The sequence below is a fragment of the Choloepus didactylus genome, chromosome 1 (assembly GCF_015220235.1).
Source record: "Choloepus didactylus isolate mChoDid1 chromosome 1, mChoDid1.pri, whole genome shotgun sequence".
Taxonomy (NCBI): domain Eukaryota; kingdom Metazoa; phylum Chordata; class Mammalia; order Pilosa; family Megalonychidae; genus Choloepus; species Choloepus didactylus.
In genome coordinates, this window is record NC_051307.1 from 7,079,578 (window position 1) to 7,098,968 (window position 19,391).

The 19,391-nt window shown below is 46.1% G+C and overlaps 1 protein-coding gene across 2 annotated transcripts in view; it reads left to right on the top strand.

Moving 5' to 3' along the window:
• The window catches only part of DSCAM (DS cell adhesion molecule), an 834,563-nt gene that overhangs the window by 678,665 nt on the left and 136,507 nt on the right, over positions 1-19,391 (top strand). For both annotated transcript variants that reach the window (XM_037831465.1, XM_037831467.1), the window contains exons 14-16: positions 56-184; positions 8,701-8,868; positions 18,925-18,995. In XM_037831465.1, coding sequence (XP_037687393.1) covers positions 56-184; positions 8,701-8,868; positions 18,925-18,995 — 368 coding nt within the window. The remainder of the gene's footprint in view (positions 1-55; positions 185-8,700; positions 8,869-18,924; positions 18,996-19,391) is intronic.

The following is a 19,391-nucleotide window of genomic DNA, read 5'->3' on the forward strand; positions in this document are numbered from 1 at the left end:
TCCTTACGCTGGTTCCATTTCGCACTAACCCTGGGTTGTTCTGTTGGTCATGCAGAGCCTCCAGACCCTCCCGAAATCGAGATCAAGGACGTGAAAGCTCGCACCATCACCCTCAGGTGGACCATGGGGTTCGATGGGAACAGCCCCATTACTGGCTACGATATTGAATGCAAAAATAAATCAGGTAAGTCCTTTATTTCCTCGAGCTCCACTCACTCCGTTCGCCCTCTGGTTTCTCTCCTTTTTGCTTCATTTTGCCTGTAAGCGTAACCTCAGCTCTCAGAAACTCAGAGTGCGCTCTTCCACCAGTCGGTCTCTTCCTACCCAAAGCACCTCCATGGTCTTTTCCTTTTGTGAGTGTGGAGTTTTGTGTTGACACACACTTTACTGGCTCCGCGCTGCCTCCTTTCCTTCCAGGCCAGCCCTCAGCAGCCCTGATGTCCTCTCCTTCCCACCTTCTGGTTGACATTCTTGCCACTGAGGGCTCGGGGAAAATTGCTGACAGGGCCAGGCCATTGTCGTTACCTTTCCTAGCTCCTCCTGCTTCCTTTCACTTCCCATTTTTCCCAGCCGGTGACAGCTGGGAAGGATGGGGCTGGGTCCCCAGCCCTGAGCTTCCTCTGTGCTGAGTGTCTTGTAATGATCTGGAACGGGACAGTGACCACCCCACTGTCACTAGTGCAGAAAACGGGGCTGAGTCTGCAGCGACCTCCTTGGAAAGCCACCAGAGACAAGCCAGGGGCACTCACTCCTGCATCCCAGGAGCGTTCCTGTTTCCCTGGGCTGGCATCCGAACAATTCATGGAGAGCTGACACGTAAAGCCAACCCATCTGTCAGGGCCACCACAGTGTGTCCATTCAGTCAGGGCCATTTTGAACTTGATACCCATCAAGCCGAGGGTGGAAAACACAGCTGTGGCCTCTGGTCAGAATTTTCACTCTGTCTCATAAAAGGTAAAAGCAATTAGTGCATCATCCTTACTTGAAAAGCTAATAAAATTCTTTGAGGCCACAAAGTAGCCTTAATTTGTACCTTCTGGGGCACAGTATGGTACTTCAGATGACGCTATTGTGAACGATTTAGCATCTTTTAAACTTAAGATGTAGTAAAAAAATTAAGCTCGAGGCAGCTTGGAAGGCAGGCCAAGAGTGGGGGAATATTTTATTAAGAGCATGACAGGCAGTGCTCTGACTGAGCCAGAAAATGGTATAAAGTCAAAGGATAAAGGCTGGGTATTCAGGAATTTGGAAAAGCAATATTTGAAGAGTATTTGAAGTTCAGCCCAAGAGTTATAAGTCTCCAGATCCAGGTTTTGCAGGAAAGAAAGCACTTCTTCTTTGATGTAGACACATTCTACCCAAGAGTGGCCTGACTACTGATGGTGACAATGAGAATTCAGGAGAAATGCAGACAAGCATCAGGGAAAGGCTGATGGACTGCGAGATGGGCGGGACGGGCCCCACCAGCCTGGCATCCACCACCAGACAGGAGGAGAACGCTGAGAGATGAACATCATTTCGAAGGGCTACAAAAATGACAGATTAACTTTGCAGGCAGACTACCCTGCATAAAAAATAGAAGCTCGGGGGGGGGCAGGGCATGGGACATGCGGCGTGGACGGCCACTGAAGGACTCCTGATGGTGATGGGAAAGAAAGTGATACCAGCTCTAACATGGATACACATACCAGAAGTAGAACAATCCCTGGCAGGACGGGAACTTGATGGCAACCCTGGAGACACCATCAGGGCCCCAGCCCACTCTTACGAAATGTCTTTCCCTCCAGCAGTCATGTTGACAGACTTCCATGTGCCAAGTACAAGTGCTGTAGGGGTCAAATATAAATAAGAACCAACTTCTGCCTTAAGGACCATAATGGCATTATAGAGCACTTACTAGAACTTTATTGCTTTGGTGAGCCCGTGATTTGCACAATAAAAACAGGCTTGAATCATTTTCGTAGATACATTAAGCCAAGCACTTTGGGAAGCATCTCAAGGGAAGAATCATCAGTGAAACCAATGGTCACCATGTACCAGGGTTACTTAAAGCAGACCGTAGCCTTAGGTGACTATGAATGTGCAAGGATAGCTAAATTACTTACTTGCAACATCTATTTAAAGAATGACAATCCTTTGCATGTACACCTAAAAAAACTCACGATCCAGGAATCCATGTACCACTGAAAAGGAAAATGTGGTACAGCCACGGCTGAGGCAGACACCAGGGTAATGGAAAACCATCCTCTCCCTACCCACGACCTGCCTCCACCCAAAAGGAGGAGCTGGATGCTGGAGGTAGAGAAAAGGGAAAAGGGAAGGAAGGGAAAAGGCACAATGGATGGGAGGGGGACTTGAGAGCCATGTTTTCTCATTCCACAGTTGTGGAGAAGAATTAAAACCCTCGAAAGAATCCCAGTTCTGGAAAGTTCCAGTCCCAGCACCTGGTTCACTCCAGCCTCACCTGGACTCCCAAGTCATCCTGACAACTGCACCTTTACCCTTTCCTGTTGAGCCTTTAGTGCAGAGCGCTGAGCAGGCACATGTGGCAAATCCAGTCATTATTCATTGGGTGAAAAATGGAGAACAGAGGACCCTTCTTGACCACTTCCTTGACATTGGGCATCAGAAGCCCTCAGCACCACCATCAGCTATTCCCATGAGTCTGTAAATGAGCAATGATGCCACTGACCCAGTTAGGCAATTCTGTCAAGCTGCGTGATTGCAAATTAGGGGCTCAAATACTGGGAAACCCCTTGATTGGTTAGCACAATTCGGTGGTTAGAGAGTGGGTTGGAGCAAGTGAGCATATAGAAAAATCATATAAAGCTACAATTATACTTCTTGCCAGTAAGGATCAGAAATTATTTTGCTTTTCCATGAAAATAAAATACCCTCTATTTTCCTTGATTAAAAAAATAGAAGAAAAGACAGTAACAACAAAAACTTTATACGAAGCACATCTCTGAAAAGATTCCCAGACAGCTGGATGCATGAAGGTATCTGCACTATATGAAGTAGAGTAAGAGGAAAAGGGAAAGGAAGGGGGGGAATCTACCCCCAACCCTAGTTTTAGCCCTCTCTCTTGGTTTATTGCTAACGTGCTCCCCGCCGCGCCATCTCATCACCGTCACTAAGGAGGGCTCTCGGTGGAGGGCCAATTGCCCAAGGCTGGTGTATTGTTGCCAACTACTTAGCAAAAGGGCCAATTTATGCCAAATCAGTGGCGCTGGGTTGCTTTCAAGCCACTCTTTCATGTCCATGGACTAAAGACACATCTGTGTGATGAAGAGCTGGTGACCGTATTCTTCTACCTATGAGTGATGGAAGGAAGCCCGTGAATCACTCACGTAGAACTGAGAACCTTTCAAAATGGACTGTATTTCATATTCAAGTGTATGTCCCCTTTCAGCCTCATGTATGTGCTATTGAGTAGGAACCTCCTCATAGACTGTGCAATCATTAATACTCGAGGACACTTCTTACAAATCCCTTTGTAATCATTGCTGTTTCTAGTGTGTAACTTCCACATTGCCATTCCGTCAAGGAGAACAGCTTTGGTGCCTGCTGAATTTCTTAAAGAATAACAGACATTCCCCTTCTATAAAACTTTGCAGTGTATAAAATGCTTACTCATTTGTTATCTTATATGCTCATCTCAAAATCTAGCCAACTCACACACGGCAAGTCTTCTGAGCACCATTTTGCATGGTAGAGAGGCTGCCGCTGGGAGATCGTTTGGGCTGAACTGCACCCCGACTGCAGGCGTCGGCCACACTTGGTGCCAGCCCGTACGCAGTGCCGCGTGGTGGAACAAGTCGCTGGCTGCCCAGGGCCCCCGCTGTCCTCGGGGCATTTCTAAATGCCTGTGAGGCACCAGTGGCTCAGCAAGGGGCCTCCAGGGCCAGGCTGCCATGGGTTTTTGCTGCCTTGGCCCTTCCAGCTGTGGGCCGTGGCTTGGTTCTCTCACCTCTGGGATCCTCATGTGTTAAAAGGGACCTGGCAGCTTTGACCTCAAAGGATCCCTCAAAGGCCACCTGCACCCTGGCTAGAAGGTTCCCCATGATTGTCCCTGGACCATTCAGTGACCGTCACCCATAATATCCCATTTCTTATGTTATATCCTCAAGGATATACCCTGGCTGTCTTCATAATTTAAGTGAATGTAATTTGTAGGATGGGTACACAGAAGCCTGGTCCTTGAAGTCACAGTTTAAATGTCCCTATTCTGCCTTTGGTCAGCTGTGACTGTTAGGAAGTTCTTACATTTTTTGCACCAAAATAGACCTTCCTGCATCCAGTGGCCCTAGACCTTGTTGAGAACAAAGCTAAGCCCTTGGCCAAATGATGGTCTTTACTGTATTTGGAGACAGATGACTTTTCTTGGTTTTCTGTTTGCCAGAAAAAATGAAATATCCAAAGTCCCTTTACTTTATGTCCGATGACCCTCCCACTCTAGCCCAATGTCAATAGCCCAGGAATCATCTACCAGGCACAACAGGACTGTTACCTCCCTCATTCTGAACCTCTGCTTCTCTTCAAAAAACCCGTAATTCCACTGACTGCTTTGGTCCCTAAGGACCAACGCTTCCTCCTCTAGTAGACATCTAGAACCCCTTTCACATCCCTTCCATTATCTTGCCCTTTATGACCCTCCAGTCATCAGTCTGTGATTTTCTGAATTCACTTCCTCGCCTTTTGGAACTCACCCTACACACCGCCATGCCCGTCTTCCATGCCTGTCTTTTGGGCAGTGCCTCTCACATGGCTGAGTGGGTGTCAGCACGCAGATGCCCTCTCTCACTTTCTGGAATATAACCATCCATGCCAGGAGGTACAAACTCTCCCATGCAAGTAGGAGGTGCTGTCTTCACCCCCCTTCTCCTCTCCGGACTTCCATCCCCCTTTTTGACGAGGAGGACCATTATCCTTGAGAAAGAAGACAGAGCAAAAGGAGCTTTCCCTCTGTTGCCCTTCTATTAGCTAATGCAGTAGGCTTGGTCCTTCTTTGATCTACCTCTTAATTTGAAAAAATTTTGTGCAATTTTCTCTCCAGAACTTTTGCTCTCCCTCAATTCATTCTGGTATTTGGCCTCTAACAGCACTTTTTCAGATGATTGCACCCTCTTATATTTATCATTAATGATCTGCCATTCTCCTGATTTGGGATGATGGTTTCCCAAGCTGAGCTCATCCAACAGCAACCACTACAATCACACTGGTTCTCACGCACCCCACTGGTCATTGCTCACAGGGAACATTTGGAATTGCTGAGGCAGGAGTGTGATCCCGAACTTCCCCATTGTCTGATAAATCCACCTCTCTAGGACTTGCCATGGAGTCCTGTCTATATTTTCAGTGAATGCTTCTGAAATCTCCTTTCTAAACCAGGGTACAGTCTGACTATGTGCAGCCCTCCCAGTCTTAGCTCCTACAAATGCATACGTGATTCAATAATTCTTGACCAAATGTCCCCTCTCTTGCACTTGACCCAACTACTCTTGCATGTTGCTCCTCCTCATCAGCAAACCAAGTCAAGAACTTCTCTGAAGGTATTCTTCTTGGCATATGGGTCTTTTAGAAGATGCCCAGAAAATTAAAACCCGGTTTCTTTAGACATCCCACAGAGCGTACCGGGAGGTGATGACCCTGGGCTTTGGGATATTTCACTTAAGATCAAATCCCAACTCCACCTCATACGAGCTATGTCAACTTGGTCTGAGTTTCTTGACCTTCACCGGGACATAGTAATAATTCAATCCAATACAGCAGGAGATCCAAAATCTAGCTGTGTATCTACTTTCTCCATCAGGCCAGTAGACATCATAAATTCCCACAATAATTTCATTTCTTGTCCTTCCTGTTTGTATCTTTACCCAAACACTCCCCATTCATGTTTTCATCTTCAGCTTCTTGGATCTCCAAGCATACTTTTCTGTTTGTGATTTACTCCTAAAAAGTTTCTTTATTTTGTATATGATATATATTCTTCCTGGTTATATTTATATTTCAATTTGTAATTTCATCCTACCAAGTCTCAGGACCTTCTGTGTGATTGTTTTTAGGGTCCAGTGTTACATTCTCCAGCACCCTTTGATTATAATCCATGACCTGCTGTTTGCACATCTGCAGCTAAGATCCAAAGTAGCATTTTTCAGTCCCTTTCCTAACTCTTTTCTCCTGGGCATTCACCTCCTCTTTCCATGTCCTATCTACCAGAGTGGGTTTATGGGATTAAGTAGACTTTCTTCTCCTTCTCTATCCACAGTTCCTTTCAAATCCTTCAGTGTAACATATTCTTTCTCTTGACCTGTAGCTAAAAATCAACCTTATGTGTTTTAAGCCATCTTCTAGAAATCATGATCATTGACATCATCTTTCTCCTTCAAAGTACAGTCCTTGTAAGGAAGAAGTAGTGAAAGCACAGCCCCATCTCCAAAGACCTTGAGTTTCCCGCCCAAGACTTCCTGCCCTGGTCACTCCCCTTGGGCTCTGCATACTCACTTGAATTGACATGAGGAAGAAGAAGTCAGTAGACATTAGTATGCCTCTTTAGGCTCCCAGTCACCTGCCAGACACATCCCCCGGTGAAGATGGTACAAGTCTTCATTAGCCCTGTCAGTTCCAGAAACTTCCACAGGGCCCTGGGCAGCCATCAACTACCACAAGTGCCTTCCTCTTCCCAGGGCTAGTTAGCACATTCCTCTGCATCTGCAGCACCTGGGGTTCTCCCCATTGTCCTAAACATCTTCTCCAGAAGGGCTGACTTTCTCTTTGTTAGGCAAGCCTCATATTTATGTGTCATTCCTATTGGTGCCAAATTTCCTCCCCTTGTTTGTCCTTTGCTGAATCACTTTTTCTCCTCTTCTGTCTTTGATTTTCTCAGCATCTTCTTTTTAGGCACCATGCTTTTCCTCCTTCAATCTTCTTGACTGAACCACTGGTACTTTTTTTCCTAAGTTATATTGACTTGTCAGTTTCCATTATGCTTTTAAGCCACATATCTTTTTCTAAAAGTGCCAAAATTGTCTTGCATTTATGGTTACCTCTAGACAAAACAATTCCTTAAACTTCTAGACTTAATCTTAAGAGTATGTCACTGTTGGCTTGGCTGCTATGAAAAATCCAAAAATGGGTTGACTGAAATGACAAGAATGCATTGGCTCACAGTTCCGGAGTTTAGAAGTCCAAATTCAAGGCTTGGCAAGGCAACGCTTTCTCCTTGAAGCCTGCAGCGTTCTGGTGCTGGTTTCCCACGGTCCTTGGGTTTCCTTTGCTGTATCTGTGCCTCCATCACGTGACAATCTCTCGCTCCTGTATCTGTTCTTCCGGCTTCTGCTGACTTCTGGCTTTTGGCTTCTCTCTCCCGGTGACTTTCTCCATGTAAGGCCTTCAGTAATATGGATTAAGGCCCACCCTGATTCATTTGGGCCATATCCATGTAGGATCTCAGAAGTCGCTATTCACAAATGAGTCCACACCCTGACTCACCTTAGCATATTCAAAGATACTATATACAAATGGTTTCTCACCTCGGGAAGATTAATGAAAATTAAGAACATGTCCTTGCTAGGGTACATAATTTCATCTACCATAGGGTTGAAAGGGAAGTGGGGCCATTCCTAGGACCCAGAGATCTGTGTATTTGCCATTCTGTGTTCATCTATTAAGCATGCATGTGTTATTTGTCTACTGTGTGCTAGTACTGGGTATACGACACTAAACAAGGGAGCATGGTCCCTGCCCTCTTGGGGCTTAGAATCCAGTGGACAATACAGAATATCCACAAAACCCTCATACGTGTCATGGGCTCCATGGACACGGAGCATTGTCTCTGCCCGCTCTCTCAAGGATTTCTTTGATTTTCCCTACACCACTTCTTGACCACCAGCCTTCTATCAGCAACTGCCCAGGCTCTTGCTGAAATAAGAACCATTTGCTGACATTATCATTCTTGGTTGAAGCCCTAAAATCCAAGGTATAAATTGTCAGATACAATGACTGCTCTACATACTAGGTACAGTGAAAGTGCTGTTGATAAAACTGTGGTTGAAAACTAATTCTTCCAACAAAGGATCTGAGGCTTATGATGTCAAAAATTAAAATGGAGAACTTTATTTGGTAAGCTGTGTTTACCCAGGACACTGTGGTTAGTTTCTATGTAAATAATTTATTTGTATGACTCTCCTTTTGGGGAAGAAAGGATCTGATGTGACCGGAGGTTTTGCTGATTTTCAAATACCTTTAATAATCAAAGTTGTGTGGGGGGGAGGCGGTTTATGGATGGGATGTCCAAAACCATAATTCAGTCTATTATCTTGTACAATGAGCGCTTAGAAGTGGTTGTTTTCCACTCATTAGAAGCATGAGCTTCTAACACTTGTGTTTTCCTCCACAATTGCACCAGTCCACCTGCTCTGTGCCTCCTCAGAGGCCCCTCCCTGAACTCAGCTCATCTGCAGCCCTTTGTTCCCACAGTGTAGACGATGAGCGTGGGATGTCCTGTCCCTTCTGATGGCCAACTCTGCCACATAAATAGGACTATTGCATTAAGAATTTAAGTTGTATTTTTTTCTTTCTTGCCTTCTTTCTTTTTTTTTTTTTTGTTTGTTTGTTTTAATTCCAATTGCTAACTTACAAAGGCAGAGGGAAAAAACTCACATCTCTATCTCTTCTTTTTTGAAAAACAAAACCCAAAAGACTCCTGGGATTCTGCTCAGAGAACCAAAGATGTTTCCCCTCAGCTGAACTCGGCCACCATCATTGATATCCACCCTTCCTCCACCTACAGCATCCGCATGTACGCCAAGAACCGGATCGGCAGGAGCGAGCCCAGCAACGAGCTCACCATCACGGCGGATGAGGCAGGTACGCCGGGCCGGGCGGCGGTGCCGCTCCGGCGGCCCAAGCTGAGTCGCTAGGGCTCAGGTGCTTAAATGCGGAATCAGACCTTTGCCCGTGCCCGGTGGAGGTCTTTGATGACTGCTCTCCATAGTTCCGTGCCCTATAAAAATCGCAGACAGTGCTCGGCCTCCTACCTTGAAGGCACTGCTCTTCAAATAGGATTTAGTTCAAGCTTCCCATATCCGAGACTTAAAAGAAAGACGGATGGGACTAACGATCTGGTGAGATTAAAAGAGTCGGGTTCTTTTTACAGTCCCTTTGTTTGGATGCATGGCCTCCAGATTGACAGAGAACCATGACTATGTTTCCCGGCCGGTGACCCTGTGAAGTCAGATGGGGTGGACGGGGTGGGTGGGGTGAGGAATACACATTCGGGAATAAGCAAGAACATTCTCTGCCTAGAAAGAGGGGTGGGGGTGGGGGGTGGTACCAATTATTTTATTGAATAGAAATGTCAAAAATTTTATATTAAACTGTATTGCTCTTTTGCCTATTACAAAGTAGTTCATAGTCAGTGTTGAAACTTAGAAGATTTAGAAAGCTATATGGAAGGAGGCCAAACAGTGCCCACATCCTCCCACTTAGAGTTAACCTAAGAATATTTGGGTACAATCTACTAAATCATCTTTCTAACCTGCTTCATCACTAACCCCCACATGCGTGTGCATGCACACACACCTGCACACGTGCATGCACACACACCTGCACACACCTGCACTCACATGCACACACCTGCACACACATGCACTCACACGCACTCTCATGCACTCACACGCACTCTCACACACACAGCACACACACACACACACACACACGCACTCACAGCACACACACACGCACACACCTGCACTCACACGCACACACATGCACTCACATGCACACACGTGCACTCACGTGCATCCACACACACAGCCTTTGACACTGTGATCACTCCTGGTTATTGGGGAGTAAAATCAACCAGTGTGTAAGCGTCCTGGCTGAGTAGACAATATCTAATGATCGCTGATTGTCAAACCCACCTCCAGGCAGGAGGGAGGAAGCAAGCTGTCCTTGGCTTTTCTGAGCAAGGAAAGGTAAGGATCAGGGCTTGGCTCATCTCTTGGGGGGAGAGAAGTGTCCGTCCCCAAACCTGGCTTCCCTTTTCCTGCCTGGGATCAGAGCTAATCATCTACTGCCTTCTGCAGTGACGCCAGGAAGCCAGTCTCCGGTCCCTATCACTCCCTTACTGAAGCCACTGCGATCATGATCCCCAGATGGCTGGTTGTCACCTGCAGATTTGTTTCACTTTGCTTCAGGGTGGTCTTTCACTTCCTTCCCTACCACCAGCTTCCCTCTTACCCTCATTAATGGTGCTCCAGATAGACTTTGCTTTTGTACATCTTTTAAAAGTACTTTTCCACAATCTGTAGTGATATCTTCCGCCATTTATTTCGTGAATCCCATATGGTTAGATATTTAAGTTGCTTTCAATTTTCCATTATTATAACACCATGGTAATGGACATCCTTGTGACAGATCTTTTGGCATTTCCAAGATTATTTTCTCATGTTAAACTCCAAGAAATAGCATTGCTACTTCAGAGAAAATGTAATATTTTAAGTCTTTTGATAGGTATAGCTAATATTTCCCTTGAGGAAATACATTAAAATGTACAGTTCTCCCTGAAATGCAGAGGAGTGCCCATTTCTCAACACTGGAACACATCAATTCTTGAAAATTATTTTCCAAGTTGGGTGATAGTAGAGCAAAAAGCTCAAGCACCTGAGGGTGAGCCCATTTGTGGTACTTGGATATTCTGTGCGTCACTTCTCATCTGCAAAATGGACAAAATGCTCACTTTCTCCTCCTTTCCTCAAACATATTTGATAATTGAAAGAAATTCTGAGCTCTAACAGTACTTTGCATTTTTCAGAAATAAGTGGGAAATGATTGCTAATATGCTTCTGCAAAAAAAAAAGATGGAACCTTATTTAAATATATATATATATATTTAAATAACCCTCTAGCATCCTGGAATTTCATTGTACTGGATAAGAAGGAAGAATAAGCAGCCCCATCCTTCTACCCACAGTGTAATCTTTGATTCCATATACAAACTTCTCCTTTCCTCTTAAGCTCTTTTCTAACCCTGCCCCATCTTGACATCCTTCTCAGGGTAACTGCATTTTTCCTGGCTATGCATTTTGCTGCTGCTTTCTTGATGGTCATGATTGGTGCTGCTGCTGCTTTTATTTCATTTTCTCCATGACCTCTGCTGTAGCTGGCCGTTGCCATGGCAGCATTTGTCTCCCCAACCAGGAGGCCAGGTAAATAGCCACTGCAGGGGCTGGTCTACAGGGCAGCAGCCTGGCATATTCGCAGAGAGAAGCAGAAGCAGAAGCCACCTTCTCGGCTCCTGGGAGCGCCTTTAGGATTCTACATGGGTGCTGGCCACTGGTGGCCCCACACAGCCTCTCCCCTTCCACATTTGGACAAGCTGGAGGAAAGCAACAGGGTCAAGCAAAGTCCAGCTACAAAACGGAATCTGTCTTTGCCTGGATGCATAGGTTTGCGTGACTGAAATCAAAACGTCATTTTCCCATGGGTGGCTCATGTTGTCCAGACTGCAGCTAACGTGGCCGAAGATAACTTAATGAGAATCGCCTGCAGCGGCTGTAGATGGCTGCTGCCCCTTCCTGGCAGAGACGCCCAAAGGCACATCTTTTAGGAGCTGTAGCCCTCTAGAGATGGTCTTTTGCCAGCCTCACTGCCTCCTCCCCCCAACAAAAGAGGTCACCTTTAAGCAGTGAGAATCCTCCAATGGAAGCTTCTGGAAGCCATAGACCTATTCATTTTACAGCAGTATCTTTGTAATGGGTGTGATAATGAGCTCTGTGTGTGTGTGTTTGTGTGTGTGATGCAAAAATATAGTGGATTAAACCCACACTGAAGGGCTTCATAAAGATAAGTAGAGAAAGGCAGAAGATAAGACTGAAAGATGGAGAGATGAAGCATCAAAGAATTACGCCTGCCCATCAGAGCCCCAATTATCAACCTCAGGAGGCATCTGAGCCTGCAGCCTGAGATTCTGGAACCCAATCCAGACCCTGGATGGAGCATGGCCTCACCCACAGCGGATCAGACCTGTAGTTATGTTTTGCTGGGCTCTGCCTAGTATTTTGTAAGTCTTTTGAAACTGGTGTTAAATCTGGATATTTCAAAATATAAATTTTGCGTTCTCTGGAGTTCCCATTTGGTAGCGAATGGCTGGAGCTAAGTGGCTGCCCCTTTTAGGCTAGCCCTGTACCCCCAATGAATCATAGCTACCATCACCCCCTCCTTCTTTAATTTAGGGGTCAGCAAACTACAGCCAGAATATGTGACAGAAAACACACTTGGCCTACAATGAACACCTAAAATATTTACTATCTGGACCTTTCCAGAAGAAGTGTGAGGATCCCTGGTTTAGGTCTAAGTGCCATGGATATTTGAGATTTGAATCCATTGCAAATCTTAGAAAAGAAGGAATTATGCCATTAACATACCATCCTTCTCTAATATTGGAAAATAGCACTGTTCCAACTCAGCACCATTGAGTTTATTTTTATGTGAAAGTACGTGAATGCATTATCATTCCACTCAGAGAACAGCCACGTAGCAGAGACCACACTGTCTAGCACACTGTTCTCACCCCCCCAACCCTTAGCCCCCCAAAATAGAGAACTCAGGGGAGTAAGCAGAGACACTGTCAGAGCCAACACGGTCAGCTTTTAATGCACTGGAACTGCTCCTGGCTCACTGGGTTTCTTTGACTCTAATCAGCATGTCGCATCCACAGCTGACACTCGCCAAAGACCAGCTTCCCCATTAGCGGCTGCACCCTGAAGGTCAAGTGTCACTCCGGGCCGTGTGACAGAGTTTGGGGTGGCCGAGCCAGCCATCGCCCTCTCAGTGAAGCTGTCCATGAAAATTGGAAGTTCAATTAAGCAGGGACCTCACTGAGAAACCACTGAGCTTTCAGCGACACGTCCAAGAATGGAGGGTCAGGATTAAGGAAGGGTCGTGACACGGAGTTGTTTTGGTTTCCATTTGATCCGTCACTAAGTAAACGGTGTAGCATCCTCTTGCCTCACATTCCAAAGTGGCAGCTCTAATTTGGAGGCTCAGTTTCCTGTGTGCTGAACTAGAGGCCGAGAGGGGGAGGATGTAATGGAGCCTCAAGAAAAAAGGCCAGAACCTTTAAAAATAAACACATTAGCAGCCTGCATGCCAGGACTGAGCGTGACATCAACTGTATTATTCGACTAAAGAGTAAAATGCACAGAGTTAGCCCCGCGAGAAGGACTAGGCATGCCCTACATCCATATTCCCGTAACCTGGTTCCATACTTGGTCATTTTTTTCCAGCTTCGGTTTGGAGAGACTTTGGAAATTAAACCTCAAGAGATCACTGGCCTCCTTGCTATTGCTCACACATGTAGGGTGCACTCTCACTGGCTGTTCTTTTCCTGGAATGCTCTCCCCCACTCCTTTACTTCCTTCAAGTCTTTGTTCAAATATCATCTTCTCAATGAATCCCATCCTAAGCGCCCCATTTAAAATTCAGCCCACTGCCCGCTGCTGGTTGGCTGCCTCACCCCCACCCCCGTAAGGCTCTCCTTTTTAAGTATAGCATCAGTTGCCCTCAAACATACAGTATGATTTATTTATTTAGTCTGTTTATTCTAAGACCCTCCCACTCTGATAGGAACCCCACAAGGGCACGAGTAGCTGCCTGGTTTGTTCTCTGCGGCGTCCCAGGCACCTAGAACAGTGCTTGGCGGATAGTAGGTGCTCAATAAAGAGTATTTAATAAATTCAGCCTTTTCCCCATCTAAGAGTCACCTCTTTTTTGTTTTTCTTTTTTTGCTAAACACTCTTTGGTCTCCTTTGCCTCTCGGTCCCTGACTTCTTCCAAAGGTAAACATCAGGATGTGAAGTCCTGCATTTGCCTTTCAATCATTTTATTTTACTGAACTTTGTACCCCAGTCCTTGCCTAGCTTAGGACCTGGCTCACGGCAGACACTCTGTAAATTCCCCGATAAGGAGCCCAGAGATAGAAATTTGGTTGTGATTCCCATTGGGAAGATTCAGTCCAATTCAATAAGGAATAAAGATAAAGCCCCAAGACTGGTTGAAGCCAGGAGATGGACACTTTGGGGGGCAGAGTATTTTGAAAGTGGGACAGAATGCCGAGGCTTGAGTCTTGGGGTGCTGCTTCAGAAGCAAGGTGGACAGGACGGTCTGTTGAAAGTGGCGAGAGAGAAACAGGGAAGCAGAGGCCAACCCAGGTTCTTTGGGCTGATATAACAAGGTACCACAGACTGGGGGCTTGAAACAAGAGACATTTGTTCCCTCACAGTTACGGAGGCTAGAAATGTGAATTCAAGTTTTCTGCAGGGGCCCGCTCTCTCGGCAACCCTTAGAGGAGAACCCTTCTCTGCCTTGTCCAGCTTCTCATGGGTTACCAGCCGTCCTTGGTGCTCCTTGGCATCTAGAGGCATCTCTCCAGTCTCTGGCTCTGTCGTCACGTGGCATCTTCTCTCTGTGCTGTAGTCCTTCCACTTCTGATAAGGACATATTGTCATATTGGACTAAAAGCCCACCCTACTTGTTTGGCCTCAGCTTAACTAGTCACATCTGAAAGTACCCTATCGCCAGATACGGTCACCATCATGGGACCTGGGCTGGGAATTGAACATGTCCCGTTGAGGGGGCACAATTCATCCCAATCCCAGGGAAGAGGTGATGAGAGGAAACTTGCATGTTGCTGGAACTCAGAGCAGCCAGAGTGATGGGACAAGGTGGTTGCACACAGAGCCCCTGAGTTTGCCAATTAGGAGGGACCTGCCATCACTGGATTTTGAGCCACACAGAATTTGTAAAATTTGCCTTGTCCAGTAAAAATATCATAAATTGTAAATATAGCCCTCACTTACTACTGTCTTGCAGCTTGAGTAGTTTTTGGCTCCCATGGAACTGAAGAAATTATTTATTTTGCAGAATTGCATTCATTGTAAATCCCTACCTCTAGGCTTCACCTCCCACAGGAAAAGTTAGAGATTCTAGTTATGAAAACAGTAACTATAGATGTCACAGCTTTAATCTGAGGGCATGTAAGTAAATTCTTAGATGTCAGCATAATTCTCAGATTTAGTTAATACATTAATATGAAATGGTTGATCTTCAATGCTTTTCGCACTGGGAATTCAGTCTGCCTTGGACTATAATTTTGCAGAAAATTGTCTATTTGCAATGAAATGAGGACCTATGGGAAAAAAATCACAGCTCGGGAACTCTAAGGAGAACACTTAAAATACACTCTAAAAGAAGACTATTTTATCATGTATATGAAAGTTTCTTTAACAAATAATGCTTTAGAAATGTGAAGTGGAAAATTCGGCACAAAGTGTCAAAATGATAATTTAAAAAAAAATCCTAATTGGGCACAGCTCTAATGTGTGTATATATAAATTATGTTATTTTAGTGTTCTATTGTGATCTGGGACTTTACCTTTTAAGGAGAGGAGGGGTACAAATGCATTCATTTTAGGGACTAGCCAAAACAATAGATGAGTTATTAGCAAAGCCCCCAAGTATTGGTAGGCTAAGTATGGAAATCAATGTGTTCTTTCAAAGGCTCAGATCTCTTTCTGGAAAGGCAGGGGCCTCACCCTCTCCCCATGTTTGTAGGGATCATCACAAAATACCAGGCCAAATCACAAGAGCAAACTGTCCCCAATTCACAACCACATCATCTACTTTGTTTGCTGATCGAGTCTAACAGCAAAACCTAAAAGCAGCATTTTCATAAATACTACACCCATACCTTTGTTTTTGCGTCTTACTAGATCTCCACAGGGAAACAAAGGCTGTGACTCTCGCTCGTGTCCTTCCCAAGGGGGCTGCACTGAAGGTCACCTCCCAGAGGTGGCCAGGAGGCAGGGTGACGTGGCACCCTCAACAAATGGGCTTTTTGTTAAATTCAGTTTAGCACATCTCATTTAAAATCATCAAGAATGGGTATAGCTGTCAGACCCCAAAATAATTTTTCAAGAAGTATTCTTGTGGATAAACTGCCAACCACAGGATTATCAGAGTCAGAGAGGAAAATGTTCTGTGTGTTTTCCTTGGGCCTAGAGAGGAAGGCTCCCACGTAAAGGAGTCAGCCCTAGCGAGCAGCAATGACAATTACCCCGATGAGCTGGATCCTGAATATCCCTTGGTTGCTGTCTTGGAAGTTGACTTAATTGCTAGGAGAACCTTTTCACGTGGAAAATTAATAAACCCAGGAGGCTGTGTCACCCCCATTCACAGCTTCCCCGTGACTTGCTCATTGTGTTCCCCATCCAAAGCAAGGTCTCGGGCTGGACTTACCTCCTGGTGCCACCAGCTAAGAGTCTACTGGGAAGACTGGCAAGACATGGGCAGGAGGGGTGCCCAGCTGGGATAAATGGAAGTGGGAGCTCACAGCCTGGGCAGGAAACTCTGAAGGGAGGGAGAAGACAGCTCCAGAGCAGAGGTGTGGAGCTGGCGAGGAGCGGGCATGTTTGGGTTACACTGAGATGCTCCACACGGCTGGCATGCAGGGCAGGTGGGGAGTGTGGCAGGAAAGAGGGATGAAGAAGGCAGGACACAGTGGGAAGTCATCACACTGGATGGGAAGTCTGAAGTGTGTTCTGTAGCCACCTCCACTTCCAAAGAGTAATATCAAACTTGAGTTAATATTTTAGGTACTAAGTCAAAACTGATGCCAGGTACAGAGGCTGGGCTGGAGTGGGGCATCAGGGACCTGTGGGGCAAGAGGCCATGAGAGCCCCCAAAGAGGCAGTGGCAGAGGATGGGGGCAGTCAGGACAGCTCTCAGGGAGGGCCTGTAGGGGAAAGGGGAGCCTGTGGCCACAACTCTCTCCTCTCTTCTAGAGAATCTGAGAGTCTATCTCTAGCTACTTAATAGACCTGGGAATACCCCAACTTCTCTTCACATGCATCTCTCTGAAATGTAATGAATCATCTTTTCTAGAAAATTGGTTTCTCTCCTGACGTCCTTACTCCGTCGTCTTCTTCCAGCCCCACAGCCTGATCTCTGGAATGAATTCCCCCGTCTTACTTCCTGGATGCACGTGGGCCACCAGCCAGACCTGGCAGCAATCAGAGCACCCATTCCTTCCCTCCCTTTGTCGCTGCCCTCACGCTGGCACAGGCTGTGCCGTTTTCCCCTGCACCCCGGCTGGGTCTCATAAAGACCTCTGGCTCCTCTCAGCATCATCCTTGTGACCTAACTGAGCGCCCAGGGCTGGTCAGGGCACTGCCCCCACAGTGCACGCTCTTTTGCACCAACCTCAGCAATGTTCCAAACCCTGATCGTGCTCTGAAGCCCACAGCCCTTCTGTTCTGGGCCCCTCTTTTGTTTCTGGAGAAAACGGAGAACCTGCTTCTGTCAACCAACAAGCCTCCCCTGGGCTTCCTGCAACCAGCAGTGTACCTGAGGCCTCCCAGGCACCCTCTTTCCTCCCATCCCTCGGGTGTTGGCTCCTCCTGGAGCCACCCACAGCCAAGGCCCTTGATTCTCTCCTCTGCCATCTGTCTCTGCCAGGACACTGTTCCTCCAGGTTTACATTTTCTATCCACTATTTGAAATTCTCCCTCTCCCCACCCCCCACCTTTTAAACATATCCAGTGCTTTTGCTTATTGAGCACATTGTCCTCAAAACAATCCTATGATATGACTTCTATTATCCCATTATATAGAGAAGGAAACTGAGGCACAGAGAGGTTAAATAACCTTCAGAAATCCGCATATTTAATAGGCAATTGAGCTAGAATTCAAACCCAGCAGGAGGATTTAAATGCCCACAAACTTAGCAACTACACAGTGAAACCACTCAAAACTTCCTCTTCTTGGGAAAAAAGGAGAACAGCTTTGCCTGGATCTCGCCTCTGCCTCGATCTATCCGTTATCTTTACCCTTGCTTTCCCTTTCAAACTCTCCAAATTCAGTTGACCCTCAGCTTCTGCTTTCTCACCTCCCATGTGCCGCTCAACTTTCTGCAAATGGGCGTCCCCACCTCCACGGAAGTGGCCCTTTTGCAGTTCAGCAGTGATCTCAAAATGGTCGAATCCAACAGCATTTTTTAACCCAAAGGAATCGCTGCCTTCTGGCTCCTGTGTTACTCTTTGCTTCTACTTCTCAGAAGACACTTGAATACATTCAGCTTTGTGTGGTTGCCTCTCGCTGGGGGTGGGTGTCCAATTGCTCTATTGCTGATTAGATTACAGACTCTTGGTTGACAGGGATGTGTTATATCTCTCAGTTTCACGCTGTGCACCTAGGGCTTAGGAAATTTCTGAGACATTAATTGACTACAACTGGAACGTAATTGGGCTTGTCTCTCTGTGATTCCCCAACTTATCGCACAACCGTTGGTGTGAGTCACCCTCTTTGTTCTACTCTCCAGCTTTGCTTCTGCCATCTGTGGCTAAGGCTATTGCCCCTGGTTAACAAGAGGTTTTAATTGGAAACTGCAGAGAACTAAAGCATCAAAGCAATTGGAAGGCAGAATAATCCTGAATCAGTGATTTTGCCCCAAGTGGCTCCAAATAACTGGAGCAACCCCAGTGCCACACATCACTAAACACGGCCTCCAAGGGAAAGAGAAGTGTCTCCCCAGCCGTTACAGAGTTTCATAAAGATACCTTGTTTTATGGCTTCCGATTTTACCCCCTAAATTGCTTGAACTCCGAGCTTATTAATCAGGTTGTACGAGTCATGGTGAGAAAAACACAATGGCAGGTTCTCAAGATGGGTCTTTCCTAAGACAGAAGAAACACAGGGCACATTTTGTACATAGTGATTGCAAATTTGATCTTGCCCACGAACACTGAAAACGTGCTTCTCTATGCTACACTTGGGGGTGTCTTTGGGGCGTGCACATTGGTGTGTAGGTTTCAATCTACTCTGGAACTCATGTCTAACCCGCCTGTGGGATTTTGGTCTTTGCAGCTCCTGATGGCCCACCTCAGGAAGTTCACCTGGAGCCCATATCATCTCAAAGCATCAGAGTCACCTGGAAGGTAAGCCAATAAACACACTCCTGGACTCTTTTCAGTGGGGCAAGCACCTCACTCATGTTATGTGTTATGAGGCCAAAACACTAACATTTTGTGAAACTTTTCTTTTGCAAAATTAGATTGAGCACCCCTTTCTTAAAATTCAGTATTTGTATCCATATTTTGAATCCTTCAACAGCAAGGTCTGTCTTTACAAAGAATGATGTTGTCAGTGTCCTTTTTACTCTGAATCTTGATTCAGGGCCTAAAGGCTGGTCTCCAGACAAATAATGATGTCCAGTCCTACACCCTCCAACTTCATCTGCGGGTGACTTTTTCTAAGTGATTGCTCTAAGTGGCAAAGCACGGCGTGGCAGGCGGTCCACCAGATCAGTGGAAGGGAGAGGAGGCCTGATTGTG